Here is a 20,748-nt window from a genome sequence, read left to right as displayed (position 1 = left end):
ACATACACTGTTTTCGAAAGATTTTTTTATGATGTGGACCTTTTTTTTTATAGTCTTTATTGAATTTGTTACAATATTGCTTCTGGTTTCTGTTTTGATTTTCTGGCCGTGCGGGATCTCAGCTCCCCGACCAGGGATTGAACCTGCACCCCATGCATTGGAAGGCAAAGTCTTAGCCACTGGACTGCCAGGGAAGTCCCTGTATATACACTTTAACTTCCATAAAATAACATGATCACAAAAGGAGCATGCTCATGTCTTCATTTGTCCATGAACATGCTCATACTTACAAACACTCACACAATCGCACACAAATACCCCCACACATTAACATGCTTAAAGGTGAACACCTGTTCACTCACAACATGCTTACAAATTATTAACACACATAGACGCACTTACCTCTACATTGTCACACATTCAATCCCACAGACTTGGTCACACATTTATTTGTTCACAAGAACATGGCCACGAATTCATTCACACGCAAGACACACTCATACATGCTTACGTTCACTCGCTCACACCTTCTCTCGTTAATATATATAAACACACAAACAAGGACATACTCATACATTCAGTCACACACGGGCATCCCCATCTTAACATGATCACACGCTCAAATGCTAACACATTCAATCAGACACACACATGTTAAAAAGTCATTTGCATATATACTCTTAGATATGATGATTTATACAAATCACGTGTCCAGTCTTACTCCCGTATTTACTCATTCACATGCACAAACATCTCAGTGTTCACTCACACACACCTACCTGTTCTCACCCATGACCATACAGATTCACTAAAACAAATTCATGCTCTTGTATAGACGTATTCACGTATTCACTAACACAAACGTCCTCAGTTCTCACACACATGTAGACACACTCAAATATGCTACCACCACTGCACGTATTCCCTCATTCACCTGAACATGTTCACAAATGTATTCACAAAGAAGACACACTCACAGATCTCACATGAGCACATTCCCTCATTTACACACATTAGCACACTCAAAAATAGGGCCGTGCTCACACATTAACTGGCACAACATGCATTCTCACAAACTCATACTTACAGAGACATAGTCATATAGACTGTGTTCACACTGAAGCCATTCGCTTACACAGGCACATTAACACACTCATAAACAGAAATATGCTTACCTATTAACTCTCACACAAACATGCTCACACTCAGCATCAACTCAAACATTCACTTACACACGAAGTTTCACTCGCAGATTTAACATACAATACACTCTGACCTTAACAAGCTCATGAAAACAAATATACATGTTCACTCACACAAACATGAAAATATATATGCACATGCTCACAAGTTCCACACACTTGAACACCCCCATTTATTCAACACTCAAATATTCTCACATAACACACTGTAAGACATGAAAAAGTTCACAAATTCACTCTCACAAATGTCCATGCTTACATATATGCACATGCTCACACATTCACTTATATTAACATGTTTCCTATTTGCTCACACAAATGAACATGCTGAAAAATTATTCACGCATATAGACACATTCATGTACTTTCCCACCCACATGCTCACACATTCACTCACTACAAATGTGCTCATACCTCATACCCTCATGTGAACATGCTCACAAATGTGCTCAAATACATAGACATAACAGATACCCAGTCACCCACACTGTAAACAATTCACTCCATACAAACATGCTCAAACATCCACTCAATCACATGAGCATTCCTACAAATTCACTCACACAAGGACACGAATATAGGGCTTCCCTGGTGGCGCAGTGGCTGAGAGTCCGCCTGCCGATGCAGGGGACACGGGTTCGTGCCCCGGTCCAGGAAGATCCCACATGCCGCGGAGCGGCTGGGCCCGTGAGCCGTGGCCGCTGAGCCTGCGCGTCCGGAGCCTGTGCTCCGCAACGGGAGAGGCCACAACAGTGAGAGGCCCGCATACCGCAAAAAAAAAAAATCAGTATGAGATCAAGATTTCATTTAGGATTTGAATTTGGAAAGACCAAATATCACAAGTTGTTAGAAATAGCAAAAGATTTGTACACTTGGCTAAATAGAATCATGGGTCACTAAGAAACTATTTGGCCACCTATTTTACCGGAGTACTAATAAAAGATTTCAAAAGTAAATATTGGAAGTAATGTGATTAAAAACAGCTTTCTGTCTTTTAGAAGTAAGAAGACTCATTTATCTTACAAATAACGGACATGATAAATCAACAAGAAGCACAGGAAATTATTCTGATAAGACACAGAATCTCTGCTTTCTACGGAGATTACTTAGGAGGTAAGGAAAAACCTATTATAATCTCTTATTAAGAGCAAACCTAACAGGGTTTTGTCTTAGCAGCTTTCAAATATACAATCTAGTATTATTAACTATAGTCATCATGCTGTACATTACATCCCCATGACTTATTTATTTTATAACTAAGAGTTTGTACCTTTTTTATGGCTTCATAGCTGTGTTTCATTTTTTAATATATTTTTATTGAAGTGTCGTTGATTTACAGTATTATGTTAGCTTCTGGTGTACAGCAAAGGGATTCACTTATACATATAAATATATATATATATGTAAATATATACATATATATACACACACACACATTCTTTTTCATATTCTTTTCCATTATGGTTAACAACAGGATATTGAATATAGCTTCCTGTGCTATGCAGTAGGACCTTGTTGTTTACCTATTTTATATATAGTAGTTTATATCTGCTAATCCCAAACTCCTAATTTATCCCTTCCCCACCCCCTTTCCCCTTTGGTAACCATAAGTTTGTCTTCTATGTCTGTGAGTCTGTTTCTGTTTTGTAAATATCAATAAGTTCATTTGTATCATTTTGTATTAGATTCCACATGTAAGTGATATCATATGATACTTGTCTTTCTCTGTCTGACGTACTTCACTTAGTATAATAATCTCTAGGTCCATGCATGTTGCTGCAAGTGGCATTATTTCATTATTCTTTATGGCTGAGTGGCATTCCATTGTATATATGTACCACGTTTTCTTTATCCATTCATCTGTCGATAGACATTTAGGTTTCTTCCATGTCTTGGCTATCGTAAATAGTGCTGCTGTGAACATTGGGGTGCATGTATCTTTTTGAATTAGAGTTTTCTCTGGATATATGCCCAGGAGTGGAATTGCCAGATCATATGGCAACTCTATTTTTAGGTTTTGAAGGAACCTCCACACTGTTTTCCATAGTGGCTGCACCAATTTAATTTCCCACCAACAGAGTAGGAGGGTTCCTTTTGCTCCACACTTTCACCAGCATTTAGTGTTTGTAAACTTTTTTTAAATTTTTATTTTATTTTATTTATTTACTTGGCTGTGCTGGTTCTTATTTGGGGCATGTGGGATCTTTGTTGCCACGTGCAGGATCTTCATTGCACGTGGGATCTTTTAGTTGTTGAATGCAGGATCTTTAGTCGTGGCATGTGGGATCTTTGGTTGTGACATGTGGGAACTTTTAGTTGCGGCGTGTGGGATCTTTTAGTTGTGTCATGTGGGCTCTTACTTGTGGCATGCGAGGTCTTTTAGTTGTGGCATGTGGGTTCTTACTTGCGGCATACGGGATCTAGTTCCTCGACGAGGGTTTGAACCCGGGCTCCCTGCATAGGGAGTGTGGAGTCTTAACCATTGGACCACCAAGGGAAGTCCCTGTTTGTAAACTTTTTGATGATGGCCATTCTGACCGGTGTGAGGTGATACCTCATTGTAGTTTGGATTTGCATTTCCCTAATAATTAGCGATGTTGAGCATTGAAGAAGATATCTTCTAATCCTAGTTTTTTGAGAGTTTTTATCATGGAAGGGTGTTGAGTTATGCTAAAGGCTTTGTAAATGTCTTTTAAGATGATCATGAGGATTTGTCTGGTATTCTGTTAGATGTATTACACTCTGATTTCTTCCTTTTATATAAATTTATTTATTTTTAATTTTGTCTGCGTTGGGTCTTTGTTGCTGCGCACGGGCTTTCTCTAGTTGCGGCGAGCGGGGGCTACTCTTCGTTGCAGTACGCGGGCTTCTCGTTGCAGTGGCTTCTCTTGTTGCGGAACACAGGCTCTAGGCATGCCGGCTTCAGTAGTTGTGGCACGTGGGCTCAGTAGTTGTGGCTCACGGGCTCTAGAACACAGGCTCAGTAGTTGTAGCACACGGGCTTAGTTGCTCCGCGGCATGTGGCATCTTCCCGGACCAAGGGTCGAACCCATGTCCCCTGCATTGGCGGGTGGATTCTTAACCACTGCTCCACCAGGGAAGTCCCTACACTGTGATTGATTGATTTATTTATTTTTGGCTACTGTTGGGTCTTCGTTGCTGCATGCGGTCTTTCTCTAGTTGCGGTGACTGCGGGCTACTCTTCGTTGCAGTGTGCGGGCTTCTCATTGCGGTGGCCTCTCTTGTTGTGGAGCACGGGCTCTAGGCGTGCGAACTTCAGTAATTGTGTCACATGGGCTCTAGAGCGCAGGCTCAGTATTTGTGGCGCACGGGCTTAGTTGGTCCGCGGCATGTGGGATCTTCCCGGACCAGGGCTCGAACCTGTGTCCCCTGCATTGTCGGGTGGATTCTTAACCACTGCTCCACCAGGGGAGGCCCTACTCTGTGATTTCTTAATGTTAAATCAACGTTACATTCCTGGGATAAAAATCCTTTGGTCATGGCATACAATCTTTGTGTATGTTATTGGACTGGTACAGGCATTATGCCCAAGGAGTCTTGGTCTTTTTCAGGGAGAGTCCAAAACAGGTTCAGTCAGGCAAGAAACTCATACAACATGGAAGACTCTCTTCTGTCGTTATACACAATCATGCATGAAGTGAATCTTTTTTTAGAATGAGAAGAAAGTTCATAATGAAAAAAGATAACAACTACCATGAACAAAAATTAGAAAATATCACACACACACAATGCCACATATGGCATGATTCCATTTCTATGAAATGTCCAGATTAGGCAAATCCATAGTGGCAGAAAGGAGATTAGTGGTTGCCAGTGTTTGAGGATAGGAGGGAATGGGGTATGACCACTTCCTGGGTATAGGATTTCTTTTTTTTTTTTTTTGTGGTACGCGGGCCTCTCACTGTTGTGGCCTCTCCCGTTGCGGAGCACAGGCTGCGGATGCGCAGGCCCAGCGGCCATGGCTCACGGGCCCAGCCGCTCCACGGCATGTGGGATCCTCCCGGACCGGGGCACGAACCCATGTCCCCTGCATCGGCAGGCTGACTCTCAACCACTGCGCCACCAGCGAAACCCCAGGGTTTCTTTTTGAGTTGATGAAATGCTCTGAAACTAGATAGGGGTGATGGTTGCACAGCATCGTGAAGGTACTAAAAGAACTGATTGGTACATTTTATTTTTAAAACTTTTTATTTGATTTGTCCATTTTAAATGGACTAAAATCATTAATTTCATGTTATTTTATTTTCACTTTAGTTAAAAAATAACAAAGAAAGAAACGTGCAACCCGGTCTTAACAGAGAAGAGGCTTCTTGTGAAAAAAAAAGCCTGAGTTGGGACGGAAAGGATGATTAGGGCTTAGAACGTCAGTGGGGGCCAAAGCTATGCATAAGGTCTAGTTAGGGGAATGAAGATGGGCAAAGATCCATTAGAAGAAAGAGAACATAGCATATTTGAAGGATTAAAAGATGATCTGTGCAGCTACAGCAGTGAGCATGGAATGTGTTCATTTTGTGATGTGCCCAGACATTAATTTGCACTTACTCTGTGCCAAGCTCTACATCAAGTAAGCCCTGGTAAAGTATTAGCTCATTAAATCTGTACAGCAATCCGATGAGGTTGGGACCATTTTTCACCTCGTTTACTGATGGAGAAATTGAGAATTATTATATAAGACAGGATTTGAGATATTAAGTCCTGAGCCCAAGATCTCACAGCCTGTAAGTGAGCTGGAACTTTTATCCAGGCAGTCTGGTTTGAGAGCTCACACTCTTTAACTGCCACAGCTGCCCAAAGATACCAGGTCCTGCCTCTGCAGGGCAGCTCATCTCATGAGTTTAAAGACACAGGGGATTGGAAAGTGTTTCCGTGTAGAGTTTATGTTTACAGTTTGCCTAAAGTTCAACTGAAATAATCTTTACCCATACACTCACACACACCCGCTCAGCCCTCCAGATACGTTTCTGAGTCATAGAAGGTTTTTGCCTCTACGTAGTGTTTGCACAGATTTTACCTTTAGATCTCCCAATTCTTCCAAAATCTTAAGGGTATTTTGAAATCCTTCAGGTAGAAAAACTGCCTCACCTGGGAGTGGTGTTCCATCAGGGGCTCAGGCAGAGGTGTTGAGTGTACCTGAGGCTGGAATATTAAAGAATCATATGGGGAAGGAAGCTTTTTTCCTAATCTCTGAGTTTCCTAGGTGGCCATGGGAGAAAGAAGAGAAGTCACTATGCACATGAACTTTTTTTCTACATCAAAATTAATGACATATGTAAATTTCATTAAAATCTGTCAACGGTTCCCTATTTACTATATAAACATAAGTACACTTCCTAACAAAGGTCTTAAATTTTGTTCTTGTGTTTTTGGAAGTGGGTGTTGCTGATGTTATTGTCACTTCTGTGTTTATTTTGTCTCAGAAGGCATACTGTTTGCATTCTTTGTCAGGATATATAAGAGGAAGTAGATGCGAGGTAAGTAAAAGTTGTTTAATATCTGAGCTCAAAATTCTATAACCTGTTCTAAGTTTCTGGGTCTCTGCCAACCCTATTTTGCCTTTCCAGCTGGCTCACTATTAAGCTGTGCCTGTAGAGATTTCCTGAGAGAGACAAGAAGTCTGAAGGAAGGAGAATCTACTATGTCTTGTCTCTGTTCCTGTTCCTCTCCGGATCACCCCTTGTAAAGGTAAGAATAGTCTTTCAAATAAATTTTATTTATTTATTTATTTTGCTTTTATTTATTTATTACTTTTGGCTGCGTTGGGTCTTCGTTGCTGCGCACGGACTTCCTGTAGTTGCGGCGAGCGGGGATTACTCTTCGTTGCTGTGCGCGGGCTTCTCATTGCGGTGGCTTCTCTTGTTGTGCAGCACGGCCTCTAGATGTGCGGGCTTCAGTAGTTGTTGCACGTGGGCTCAGTAGTTGCAGCTCACAGGCTCTAGAGCGCAGGCTCAGTAGTTGTGGCTCACGGGCTTAGTTGCTCCGCAGCGTGTGGGATCTTCCCGGACCAGGGCTCGAACCCACGTCCCCTGCGTTGGCAGGTGGATTCTTAACCACTGCACCATCAGGGAAGCCCTCAGATGAACTTTTAAGAAGAATTCTTTTATATGTCTTTTATATGTATATGATATGTTCTTTATCCTTTCATCTGCTCAAAACACTTAGGTTGTCTCCATTCTTTGGCTATTGTGGATAATGCTGCAATGAGAATAAGACAGCAGAGCAGAAATCACCTCCTTTGGATCTGTTTTCAGGAGTGGGATTGCTGGCTGATCTGATAGTTCTACTTTCAATCTTTTGAGGAACCTCCATACAGTTGTCCATAGTGGGTGCACCATTTTACTTTCCCACCAACAGGGCATGAGGGTTCCCTTTTTACCACACTCTTGCCAACACTTGCTATCTCTTGTCCTTTTGATAATAGCCATCCTAATAGGTGTGATGTCTTAATTGCAGCTTTGATTTGCATTTCCCTGATGGTTAGTGATGCTGAACACCTTTTCATATACCTATTGGCCAGTTGTATGTCTTCTTTGGAAAAACGTATATTTGGACCGTGTGTCCTTTTATTAATTATTTGTCGGTTTTGGATTTTTTTTTTGTTTGATGTTGAGGTGATTGAATTCCTTATATATTTTGCATATTATCCCCACAACAGATAACATGATTTGCAAATATTTTCTTCTGCTTCACAGGTCAGTTGTCTTTTCATTGTGTTGATTGTTTCCTTTGCTGTGCAGAAGCTTTTTAGTTTGATGTAGTCCACTTGTTTATTTTTGTTTTTGTTGCCTTTGTTTTGGTGTCATTTCACAAAAAAATCATTGCTATAACCTATGTCAAGGAGCTTACCCCTGTGTTTTCCTCTAGGAGTTTTACAGATTCAGGCCTTATGTTTAAGTCTTCAATCCATTTTGAGTTCATTTTGGGGTATGGTGTAAGATAAGGGTCCAACATAGTATCTTTGCCCGTGGATATCCAGTTTTCCCAGCCCCATTTATTGAAGAGACTATCCTGTCCTCATGATGTGTTCTTGGAGTTCTTGTCAAATAGTTGAGCATGTATGTGTGGGTTTATTTCTGGGCTCTATATTTTGATACATTGGTCTTTGTATATATCTGTTCTTATGCCAATACCATACTGTTTTGATTACTATACCTTTGTAATATAATGAAATCAGGAACCATGATGCCTCCAGGTTTGTTATTTGTGGGGTGGTTCATCAAAAGGTACAAATGATCAGTTATAAGATGAATACATTCTATGGATCTAATGCACAGCATGCTATTTTAATTTAAGATATTGTATGGTATGATGGAGACTTGCTGAGAGAGTAGATCTTAGTTTTATCCCACACACCACCCCCAAGAAACCTTTAGCTATGTGTATTAATCAGTGTGACAGTGGTAATCATTTAACAATGTATACATACATGAGGCATCACACTGTTCACCTTGAATATACAAATTTTATTTGTAAATTATACTTCCATAAAGTTGGAGGGGATGGGAGGAATGTGTGTCCTGTTCACATGGAAAAAATTAATTACTATAAACTGTCAGAGGTAAAGCACAGGATTTGGGTTACTAGAAAAAATATTCTTAGTCCGCTGTCTTCAATAAACTCAATTAGCAAAAGGAAACAATGATCAAAGAACTAGCAAACAATGAGAAAGATGTATCCCAAAGAGATAGAAATTATAAATAGGGACAAAATAAAAGTTCTTCAGCTGAAAAGCACAGTAAATGAAATGAGAAATTAATAAAAGATGTCCAACAGCAAATTTGACCAGGAGAAAAAGAATCAGTGAATTTTAAAAGGTTAGTTGAAATATCCAGTCTCTGAAAAGGAAAAGAGGAGCAGGAAAAGCAAAGAACGAAGAATAATGAGCAAAGCCTATGAGACTCATGTGCATCAGCAAGCTTATCAATGTACACATAATGACAGTTGCAGAGGCAGAGGAAGGAGAGAAAGGGGCAGGAAATCTTTGAAGAAATGATGCCTGAAAACCTCCAAAATCGGAGGAAAGACATGAATCTACACACCCAATAAGTTCTACAAACTCCAAGCAGGATAAAATCAGAGATCCCCACCTAGGCACATCATGATCAAATTATCAAAAGTCAAAGACAAAGAGTGAACCTTGAAAACAGCAATAGAAACCACTCCCCATATACAAGTAATCCTCAGTAATATTTGTGCCCATTTCTCTACAGAAACCATAGAGGACAGATGGCATTGGAATGAAATATTAAAAGCGTAGAACAATTGAACAGAAAATACAGTAATTGAGGAGTGAAGGAACAAAAAAAGACTGACATGTGGAAAATAAATAGGAAAATGTCAGGAAAAGTCTTTCCTTGTCAGTAATCAATACAATAACCATAGATAAAACTGTTCAACGAAAAGACAGCACAAGTGAGTGAACTTCAGGCAGTCACCTGCGCGCTAGATGCTCTGGCCAACAGTTAGCACCATCTGCACGTTTTCACAGACAATCAGGCCATTGTCGTCCGTCTGGCTGTCTGGTCTGGCCCATGGCAGCAACGACGTTTCCTTGTGTAAAACTGTCCCCTTTGGGGTAAAGAGCCCTGGGAATCTCTTGGCCCACAGACTCCCAAATTATAAATCCAGGTCACACGTGTCTCTACATATACTAAAGCCACTATGCAGGGCTTTGCCAAGACCCTCCTTATCGGCTTTGGAGTTCCGGGCCTTATTGATGGTGACCGAGGCATGCATTCTACTTCTCAGGATACACCACGCTGGGCTCTTGAACGGCCTTCAGTAGACCTTTTGCCTCCCTACCTGGCCTTAGGCTGCAGGACTCAGAGTTCCAGAGTGGCTTACTTCCACAAGTTCAAATTCCATTACACGAAAGTGGCACATTTCAGTCGCCAGTCACACGCCAGAGGTGAATTGTAGTATAGGGTCTGACTGCATCCTGTGATGTTTGACTGCTGAGGGCTTTTAAACGTCAACCCTCCCTCTTCCCCAACGCCCTACACTCCACTCTCTCCTTTGGCACGGTTGTAGGGTGGAGGGCAGGAGGAGTGGGCGTCAAACTACACTAGCTACTGCCAGCACAAGGGAACTGTCATGCTGGCCCCATCCACTAATCACAGTAGAACTCCCAAAGCAATTTCTTCCTTTCCTGACTCTCTGAAGTCTTTTTTGGAGCAGCTTGAAAAGGCTGCCCTGCTCTCCCCCCAGAAGCCTCCTCATGTAAGGAATACACTTTGCATCGCGTCTCGGTAGTGTGTGTGTGGGTGGTGTCACCAGTCTTGATTGACCTTTGAACCCAACTTGGGGTAGGGGTCCATACTGACTCAGGGTGGCAACCACAGCTCTTCTCGCCAACCTTCCCGGGAGCGCTCTGCAGAATGTGTGTTTCCCATCTGTGAAACGTTAGGGTCTGTCAAATTAGGTGTCCTGGATCCCAAGGCGGTGTGCTTACTGGAAGTAAGGGACATAGCTTATGTTCTCCTGAACGTGAAGTTACAGCTAACACCCAGTCTTGCTTCTGTGCCCAGCGACAGTAGTAAATGGGATTAGCATAAAATAGTTGTCGATTTCTTCCTCGTTTTCAGCATTCGTTACCCTTGACCACTCGGCTAAGTGGGGCTGAGTACAACAAAAAGTCTCGGACTGTTGAGCGAGAAATGATTCTAGGAAGCCTGTCCTGTTAACGTCTGCCATGCTATATTAGTCTGCTCAGGCTGCCCTAATAAAATGCCTTAGGCTGGGCAGCTTAAACAAGACATTTATTTATTTCCTACAGTTCTGGAGGCTAAGAAGCCCAAGGTCAGGGTGCCAGCATGGTGGAGTTCTTGGTGAGGGCCCTCGTTTTGGCTTGAAAATAGCCGCCTTCTTCCTGTGGCTTCACGTTGGGGTGGTGGGCGGAGAGCACCATCTATGGTCCCTTCCTGTAAGGGCAGTAATCCCAATGTGTGGACCCCAGCCTCCTGACCTTACCAAAACTGAATGACCTACCAAAGACCCGGTCTCCAAATACCATCTCCTGGGGACGGGGGCAGGGGGGGATGGGCTTCATCGTATGAATTTGGGAGGCAGGGAGTGTACACAATCCAGTGCAGAGAAGGTGCTCAGCCCAGTCTTTAAAACAAGTATCTCTGTGTGTGTGTGTGTGTCTGTCTCTGTGTGTCTCTGTCTCTCTTCCCTCTCTCTCTCTGTCTTCATTTCTTGGAGGCTGCAAGTGAATTGGGGAGCCCTGATGAAACACTGTCCAGCTCCTGTCTTTACTGCTTCTTCCACTCTCCATTCTCACTGCATCCATATCGACTTTGTATGTCCTTTTCTAAGTAGCCTTAACAGCATTAAAACCTCCAAATTCTCTTGCTCTCTGTTGTGGGAGGTTTTAAGCGTTGCTGAGATTTGATCTATACACCTTCTCTCTCTCTCGTTTTTGAACTAAGTGCGTCTCTATCAGCGTGAGCTACCCCAGGGTGGCAATTGGGGAACACATGCAGGTTCCCATACCCCAGGGCGCCGCCCTTTAGGGACATTGTAGTTTTGCGCTTGCAGTGGTGGAATGAAAAGGAAGGGATTCCCGTGCGCTCACAGAGTCTCAGGGTGAGCTGGGCCTTTAAGGCCTCCAGGGAAGCTGAAGACCTTGATCACTCATTGGACGGTGGTGCTGTCAATCCTTGGCTGCTGGCAAATGAGCTTAGAGCCAGCGCTGGAGGAAGTGGCCCTTCGTTGACCCTTCTAAAGTCCGCCTCCCGTCGCCAGCCAGTCAGGCTCTTTCCCGCCCTGTGGCCCTGTGCGCAGCGGCCTCGTCCCAGTCTCGCTGGGGCGCTCCACGGGCAGGCCGTCTGCCCTTCCCGTAGCGGGGCCCCCAGAGGCATCTTCGCCGAATCCTGTCCCCTATGTAGCCGGCTTCTCTGCGGCCCCTACCCAGTCCCGGAGGCCCCGCCGCCAACAGCGTCCCCTCCCTCAGCGACACTCATCCCGGCTTCCGCCATTTTCCCCGCGGTCCTCACTGCAGCCCGATCCGTGTCTGGCGCGTCCCTCCTGCCATGTCTGCCACAGAGAAGCACGGGCTAATCCCAGGTGGCCAGGACGGAGCTGGTGGAGGGGCGGGTGATGACCCCAGTCCCCTCGGGGTCCGTGCATCCCCTTCGGGAGGGATGGATGGAGTCGAGGGGGCTGCGGCCCTTCTGGCCTCCCTGAGGCCCTCCAGAGCCCTTGGCGGGGAGGATGGTGGGCAGGAGGCCACGCAGGCCCCAGTGGAAGAAGACTGGGATGCAGAGCTGGTGGAGGAGGAGGAGGAGGGGGAGGAGGAGGAGGAGGGGGAGGAGGAGGAGGAGGGGGAGGAGGAGGAGGAGGGGGAGGAGGAGGAGGAGGGGGAGGAGGAGGGGGAGGAGGAGGAGGGGGAGGAGGAGGAGGAGGAAGAGCAAGAGACGGAGGAGGAGGAGGAGGAGATTGAGGAAGACACGGAGAAAGAGATGGAGGGGATGGAGGAGGAGGAGGAGGAGGAAGAGTTTGAATTAGACCTCGAGGACCAGGAGGAGGATGAGTACCAGTCAGAAGAGGGGGACAAAACTGAGGAGGAGGAGGAGGAAGAAACGGAAGAGGAGGAGGAGGAGATGCAGATGGAGGAAGACATGGAAGAAGAGGTGGAGGGTATGGAGAAGACGGAGGAGGAGGAGGAGGAGGAGGAGTTTAAATTAGACATCGAGGACCAGGAGGAGGATGTGTATCAGTCAGAAGAGGGGGACGAAACTGCGGAGGAGGTCGAGGAGGACAAAGAGACAGAAGAGGAGGACGATAATGGGCAGGAGGGCGCGGGAGTGGTCACGGGCCACGGGGCCTCTGCGGCGCGTTCTAAGTCCCTGCCCCGGGATGTGGTCCATTGCCATGCGCAGCCCAGGCACTACACCTACCGTGTCCTGGTCGACCCCAAAACCGGCTGCGTGATGGTCAGGCGCCGCTGCCTATGGCCCTCGGGCCCTGCAGCAGATGCCGTGCCTCCTCAGGGGCAGGAAAACCTGGGAGAGGCAGGTGAGGTCTGGCGGAGCGAGTACCAGGCAGAGGGCAACCCGCCCTGCGAGCCGCGGGAACCTGCAGAGGGGGCGGCATCCCAGAAGGCAGAGGAACCGGCGGCGGCTGCCTCGGAGGCCGAGTTCTGGGCGGGCGACGTCCTGGCTGATACCTCCGAGTCCTCGGAGGATGGGGCGTGTGGTCCCGACGACGGAGCCGAAGCTGGTGAGGGGCAGCCCAGACCTCAGGCCCTTGCAGCCCCGGCTGGGGCATCAGCTTCAAAGGCAGGCCGCGCTCAGCGCTGGCCTCTGGCGGTTAGGCAGCGGGTCAAAGCTCTCAAAAACCTTTAGGCACGATATGCACAAGTAGAAGCCCAATTCTCTAAAGACCTTTAGGATCTTGAGAAAAAGTATGCTGCCTTCTACCACCCGAGGGGCAAACAAATGGCATACCTCACTTTTGGCTGGCGGGCTTCTAAAAACGTAAAGGTTCTCAGTAGGATGACCTGAGGAAATGATGAAACAGCACAGGGGCACTTTTCAGTGGTTGAGGAATCAATGAGCTTCGCGGTAGAATTTGTCTTTAAATCGGGTGAACATTTTCCAGTGACGTTCTGGCAGAAACATACAAACATGCTCTCAGGATCAGATGATTTCGATCACTTCTCCAAAGGGCCAGAAGTAATCAGCAGCACAGTGTGTGAGATCTGCTGGAAAGAGGGGGAACGTGTTGTGAAAACTGTCAAGCAGAAGAAGTGTGCGGGCCATGGAAGTGTTGTATCAACCAGTAGGAGCATGGCCAGCTGTTCTTTTTACTTATTTATTTTCTGACATATTTTTCTTCTCCAGATCCTCCCGAGGGCAGAGAACTAGATTCTCCTGCTGATTTTAAATCGGGAAATGTTGTCCACCACCTTGTGATGCCAAAGTCCGTATCATTCGACAGTAAAGAAGAGAGTGAACATCAGTATGAAAACGCTGATGAAGAGAAAGAGGATGGAAATGAGAAACCAGAAGAAGGACCTAAGCTGGATATGGTCTCAGCAGAGGGCAGCTCTGGAGAATACAGGTATTATTGTATAGTGCAAGCATTCCTGACATATACCTGTTACTAACAGCTTTATGTTTTGTTTTGTTTACATCCTTAATCTACTTTTTGTTTATCTTTTTAACATCTTTATTGGAGTATAATTGCTTTACAGTGGTGTGTTAGTTCCTGCTTTATAACAAAGTGAATCAGCTATACAAATACCTATAATCCCATATCACTTCTCTCTTGCGTCTCATTGCCACCCTCCCTATCCCACCCCTCTACGTGGTCACAAAGCTCCAAGCTGATCACGCTGTGCTATGCAGCTGCTTCCCACTAGCTATCTGTCATTTTTTTAATTTTTTGTGTGAAGTAAATAAGAAAAAATTGTTGAAATTTACTTTTGGGAACACAATGTTAATAATGTACTTGTATTCCAGATGATATAGAAGGAAGTGTGTTGTGGAATGTATTTCATTTACAGCCACAAGTCCTTTGTCCTGTAGCTTTAAGTCTACTACAGATGGGAAATTTATCAGACCTGGAAATAGAGACCTATATTTTTTTAGAGGTCTAAAATATAGAGACCTATATTTTTAGAGAGTGGCCACGAGGAGAAGCACCTAAAGCAACCAGGCTGTGCACTAGCTGTACCTTCATCACCTGGCCACAGAAATGGAGTCTCTTGGCATAACAATGCCTTTGAGAAGGTGACTGCTTACAAAGTAGGAAAAAGTTAAGGATTTCAAATAAGACTGCATTTCATGAGTAATTCACAAATATTACTTCAATTTAGATTTTTTATTCAAAAGAAAAGAAAATTAGCCATAGTAAGATTATTGGCTATCACTGAGTTGGTAATTCAGTCTTAGTTTCTCTTTCCTCTACCCATTCATCTTTTCCTTTCTCTCTCTCATCTCTCTCTCTCTCGCACTATCACACTCTTTCTTTCTCCTTTTCTTAATTTTTTTTTTTTTTTTGCGGTACGCGGGCCTCTCACTGCTGTGGCGTCTCCCGTGCGGAGCACAGGCTCCGGACGCGCAGGCTCAGCGGCCATGGCTCACGGGCCCAGCCGCTCCGTGGCATGTGGGATCTTCCCGGACCAGGGCACGAACCCGTGTCCCCTGCATCGGCAGGCGGACTCTCAACCACTGCGCCACCAGGGAAGCCCCTTTTCTTAATTTTTACACCTGCGGATGTTTGATAACAGCCTCTTTCTCATTTTACAGATACGGAAACCAGAGGTCTGGGAATATAAGGGATTTATGATTTGTGTAAGGAGCATAGGCTCTTAAGGTGGAAAGACATTTAAATCACAGAGTGGCCTTTCAAGAACAAAAGCTAGCATTTATAGTGGTGGGCAAGAGAGAGATGAGGTTGGTGTGATGAAATGATGTGCACCCTGACAACCAAGGGTCTGGGTTACAAGAAGAAAACGTTTTGTTTTCTCCTTGGAGAGCCAACAGATGTTCATAGTATTGACTCCTATTTAGAAAGTCCCTGGTGCATGTTATTGGTGTACAATTGTTAATTGACTCTTCTCCCACCCTACAGCTGGAAGGCATAAAAAGAAGTGGACAGCAAAAGAAAAGAAGAATTTGTTCTTCACGGATATTCTAGTTTTCATTAGCCCACAATACAAATGTTGTTTCAACGTCCCAAAATGATATTAACTGACATCTGACTTTATTCTTACCTTTGACAGATAAATTTGACAGTATTGTTCACATTGAAAATAAAAGCTTGTTTGAGATGAATAAGCTGCAGAGTTCGATTTTTTTTTACATAAATAACACTGACTCCAATGTATCTTGGTTCTATTTATTTCGGCCCACCTTACTGTCATTGAAAGGGATTTCTTTCAACTAGTTGATAAGCCTGTTTGACATCCCTTTATAGCAGCCTCAAATAAATTGAAATATTAGATTATAAACAACTTGTGTGGCAATAGAGATGGTGGCCCAGCCTCTAGTATATGTTACTGAAAGAAACTGATGGATGACCTAGCTTGCCTGGAGACCAGATGGTGCTAGTGGCCTGCCATGGAGCAGCAGCATCAGTGTCTGCTGGGAACGTGTTTGAAATGCAAATTCTCAGACCCTGCTCCAGACCTGCTGAATTGGATATTCTGAAGGTAGGCTGCTAGCCATCAGGTTTTTACAAGTCCTCCAAGTGCTACTGAAGCACACTAAAGTTTCAGAACTGCTGCTTTAGAGCAATGGGGGAAACGTTTAACTACACCCACAGTAGGACCAGCCTTAATTCACTGACTTGGTACTATTGCAGGTAAACTGAACAGGATGGTAAGATCTGGACTGAGGAAGACACTAGAATTCTCAGGGGCCTGAGACACAAAGACCTCCGGGAGGGATGTGTTAGTTTCCTAGGGTTACCGTAACAAATTACCACAAAGCAGGTGGCTTAAAACAACCGAAATTTATTCTCTCACCGTTCTGGAGGCCAGAAGTCTGAGGTCAAGGTGAGAACATCCAGGCCAAGGGGAGCGCGGAGGGTGGGGGTCGACCAGCGGCCCTGAGCCTGGCAGCGGCAAGAATAGCAGCAGCCCAGCAGCTTCACTCTACGTACCAACCCGACTACTCACCCGGCCACTGCGGACAGCGCGGGGTCTGAAGCACTTCCGGCTGCCGCTGGGCGGGCCCGAGGCCCGGCACACAACTGACTCCGCCCACTCTGATGGCAAGCGAGTTTAGCCAATCCGGCAGGCGCCAGGAGCTTTTCAAATAGATGCGCGTTCCCACCTCCTAGCACAGCCTGTGTGCCGCCCAGCCCTGTGCTCCTTCTGGCGTCTGCAGTCATTCCTCGGTCAGCCGCAGCTCCAGCTCCCTGGCAGCTGGAGAGCTGGGCCGGGGGTCGGCGGCGTGGGGCACCCCGCCCTGCGCCTCCCCTCTGCAAGAACGCAAAATGTGCTTTTCACTTGAAACAGCGTATGCCCACGAGTTTGCTTTTTGTGGTGAAAGAAGTAATTTGACCACCCAGGCTCAATCTGCAGTTTCAAAGTACTGGACACCTTTGAGGAATCAGGACATAGTTGACTGGTGGTCATTCCCAGACCCTCGGGCCTCCAGTGAACCAGAGTGCCTGTCCTCTGGAAGGCATAGAGGAGGTGCAACCAGTGCGTTTTGTGACACGGCTCTGGTCCATCATCAGGACAGAAATTGGGCTCCAGGAGCCCCCCTCCCATAGCTAAGGGATGCACAGTTGAAGTGAGGGTTCTTGGCTGACAGCATTGAAGGGGAAAAGAAGGCAACGGTCAGTGTATCGGATCTTCAAGGCAGTGAGTCCCTGGAGAGCAGGTCACTCTAACGCTCCAGCATTCTGGCCCAGCATGAGGGGGAAAAAGCCTTACATTTTTTCTAGAGGTTTTCTATTCTTTCCGCTACCCTGAACATTGCCACGTAGAATAGAAATATCTCAGAGAAAGAGGAAATGCTTCCACTCATTCACTACCCTTCGTCCTTCCCATCTCAGGTAACTTGCTGAAGCAAGGTCAGAAAGAGGCTTCTTCAGAGCACATAAGCCAGATGGGCAATGAGCAGATAAACCTCAGTCATATTCACCAGCGCTGGACCTTGTGAGGCATGCCATGTAAAAGTGTTGAAATCAAAATGGATTTCAGGTTCACTCTTGGTGAACTAGAATATTCAAACAAACATTCTCCCCCTTCGCCTTTCCTTCAGTATTTGGTGAAAAGAGTTGGGACTGCTTGTGCCCAGCATGTTGCAAAGCATTAGTTGCATGGAACTTCCTGGGGTGGCTGAGGGTTTTGTACAGCTAAAAATTTAACTCTTTACCCCACCTTGACCCCTTCTCCAGCACCCCCTTCCTTTTTCTTTTGTTTTTTTTTTACCATTTTAGAATCACACATTTTTAAAATGTCTCTTATTTTCCTTCCTTCTCTTCACCAGCAGAGCATCTTCACACCTTCGTTTCCCCTCTCCTTTCCCCCTCTTTTTCCTTCTATTGCAGTAAGTGCTTTCTTCTCACTTACGTGGCGGATCCGCATGGAACTAACCCACTTACTTACGTGGGGGATCCCTCTATAACTAACCATCACAACAGCAGTGGGTCAGGTGAGCTCAGCCCTACTGCTCTTAGTCCTGCACCCCTTGTCTCTGGTCACTAAGGCATCCTCGTAGAGATAATACTTGCTTGTCAAAAATGAAAAGGCCATTTCATATTCGTTTGTCCAAGCATCTGAATTGTATATGGGCGGGGAGGGGTGGGGACTGAGGCCTAGAGGAGGGTGGGTGGGCCCAAGGTTACACAGTGGCAAAATGCAAAACTAGAACCCTATCTCCAGGTTGGCCCACTTCCAGAAAAGTGTGTTTTTCCAGTGAAAGTCAGCTTTGACTGTTATCTCATGCAGCCACTGGCATGTGGGAATTGTTTTGTTTGGAAGCAGGTTATTCCTATTCCTGGAATCAAATTCTGCAATCAGTGTCTCAACTGACAGGGAAATCAAGCCTCAGTTTTTTTCTTTTTTTCCTAGGCGTCCTTGTGACTATGGAGATGGCCAAAAACTTGATGGCAAAAATGAATTGATTTCCAAAGCTTACGTCCCACACTCACATGACAAAGAGCCCCAAAGGCAGCAAGGAATACGAAAAAGCTAGTACAATTTGTAGTTGTTGAGTTTTTGTCTAGTTCATTTATTAGAATGTACATAAGTATCCACATTGAATGGTATTAAACATGAATATGGGATCAGGGTGTAGAGGACAGGTCACTGACCTAGGAGTTAGCCCATCTGTGTTCTGACCCAGCTCTGACACATGACTGCGAATATTTCAGTTTGTCTAGAGTATGAGGTGGATTGGGAGGTAATGCAAGAGGCCAAATAGGTAAGAAGCAAAAGAATAGGTGGCACCTGGCCTAATGTGGGCCACACATTCAGTGCACAGAAAATACCTCCTCGGTGAATAACTGAAGCTAAGAAGGAGAGTTTCACTGTATTTTTTTTTACTTATAAACAGCAAACATTTATTTTTCACAGTCCTAGACGCTGGTTAGTCCAAGATCAAGGCACCAGCAGCTTTGGTGTCTGGTGAAGGCCACTTCCTGGATCATAGATGGCAACTTGTCACGATGTCCTCACATGGTGGAAGGGGCAAAGTATCTCTCTGGACCCTCTTAAATAAGGCACTAATCTCATTCATGAGGGTTCCACCCTTTTGACCTTGGCACCTCCCAGAGACCCCACCTTCTAATACTGTTATCTTGGGGATTAGGATTTCAACACATAGATTTGGGGGGAATGCAAACATTCTCTTTAGGACACCTACCCAATTTCCATACTGCCCAAAATGTGCCATGTGTAAACCCAAATAAAATCACATCATTTTCTTACTTTACAAAGTTCAAAGTCTTCTGATTGACTGGCAGAGAACTTTTCATCTTCAACCTTTCTCTCCATAACCTATTCCACATACTCCATTTTTCATTTCCATCTCTTCTTTTTTTTTAAGTTAATTTTTATTGGAGTATAGTTCCTTTACAATGTTGTCTTAGTTTCTGCTTTACAGCAACATGAATCGGTTATATGTATACACATATCCCATCTTTTTTAGATTTCCTTTGCATTTAGGTCACCACGGAGTACTGAGTAGAGTTCCCTGTGCTATACAGTAGTTTCTCAGAAAGAGAGTTTTAGATCTGATTGTCCAAAGTAAGGAATTTGATTTCTATCTTACATTCAACAGTAAGCTTTTGGAGGCTTTGTGCAGGAAAATGACACCATCAGGAAGAAACTTTCAGTTACTTTCTGGAGGAAGAACTGGAAGAAAGAGAGACTGGGGACAAGGAGAGAAGTTAGAAGGGTGGTGCACACTTCTGCTCCGAGTAATGGCAGGCTAAGTCATTTGCACTCACCATCGCAATGAGGACAACTAAAAAATACTGGGTGAAATGTGAAAAGAAATTATCTTCATTAAGCGCTAAGAAACTCTGAGGCTAAAATCTAGAAGAAAGCAAAAACCCAAATAGGAAAGCCCAGCACTCAAAGCCACTTTTGCCTGAGGGCATTAGGTGGATCCAGAAGGAAGAAGTGTGACACTGAGCTGTGGTTTTGGCGGCCTGATGGGAAAAGAGACCAAAAGTTGAAGTCCTCACCCCCATTGAGTAGATCTGATAAGCCCTCCAGCCACTCTAAGCTGAAAAGAAGTGGCTACCCCTTTGGGATAATGGTGAACCAGAAGCAACAAGCCCTGGCATGGACTTGCAGTCTAGGTACCCATCACCAGAGTGATCCGAGGAACTTCAAGCCCTGAACTTGGATTAAAGTGGTCTTGGACAGGTAGTGACCCCAGGCATTTAGCAGAAGCAGGTGAAAATGATCTCTGCAGGAAGGTTCTGTCTTCCCATGCCTGAAATCAGTCTGATAAATAATTTTTCAATAATATATTGGCACACGGTCAAAGATAAGTGGACACATAAGCAAAAGAAATACATTGTAAGTGACAGCCCAAAGAAAAAATAGACAATG

At 44.9% G+C, this 20,748-nt stretch overlaps 1 protein-coding gene across 1 annotated transcript; it reads left to right on the top strand.

Annotated features, from left to right (window-relative positions):
* Positions 1-12,804: 12,804 nt before the first annotated feature.
* LOC132513755 (proline-, glutamic acid- and leucine-rich protein 1-like) lies at positions 12,805-15,903 on the top strand. Its single transcript, XM_060138328.1, has 3 exons — positions 12,805-13,238; positions 14,066-14,285; positions 15,801-15,903. The coding sequence occupies exons 1-3, from the start codon at positions 12,824-12,826 to the stop codon at positions 15,811-15,813; spliced, it is 648 nt and encodes a 215-aa protein (XP_059994311.1). The 5' UTR covers positions 12,805-12,823; the 3' UTR covers positions 15,814-15,903.
* The last annotated feature ends 4,845 nt before the right edge of the window (positions 15,904-20,748 follow it).

Source organism: Lagenorhynchus albirostris, chromosome X (assembly GCF_949774975.1).
Source record: "Lagenorhynchus albirostris chromosome X, mLagAlb1.1, whole genome shotgun sequence".
NCBI classification, from domain to species: Eukaryota; Metazoa; Chordata; class Mammalia; order Artiodactyla; family Delphinidae; genus Lagenorhynchus; species Lagenorhynchus albirostris.
The sequence above is the reverse complement of the archived record's forward strand: the minus strand, read 5'-3'. Positions and strand labels throughout refer to the sequence as shown.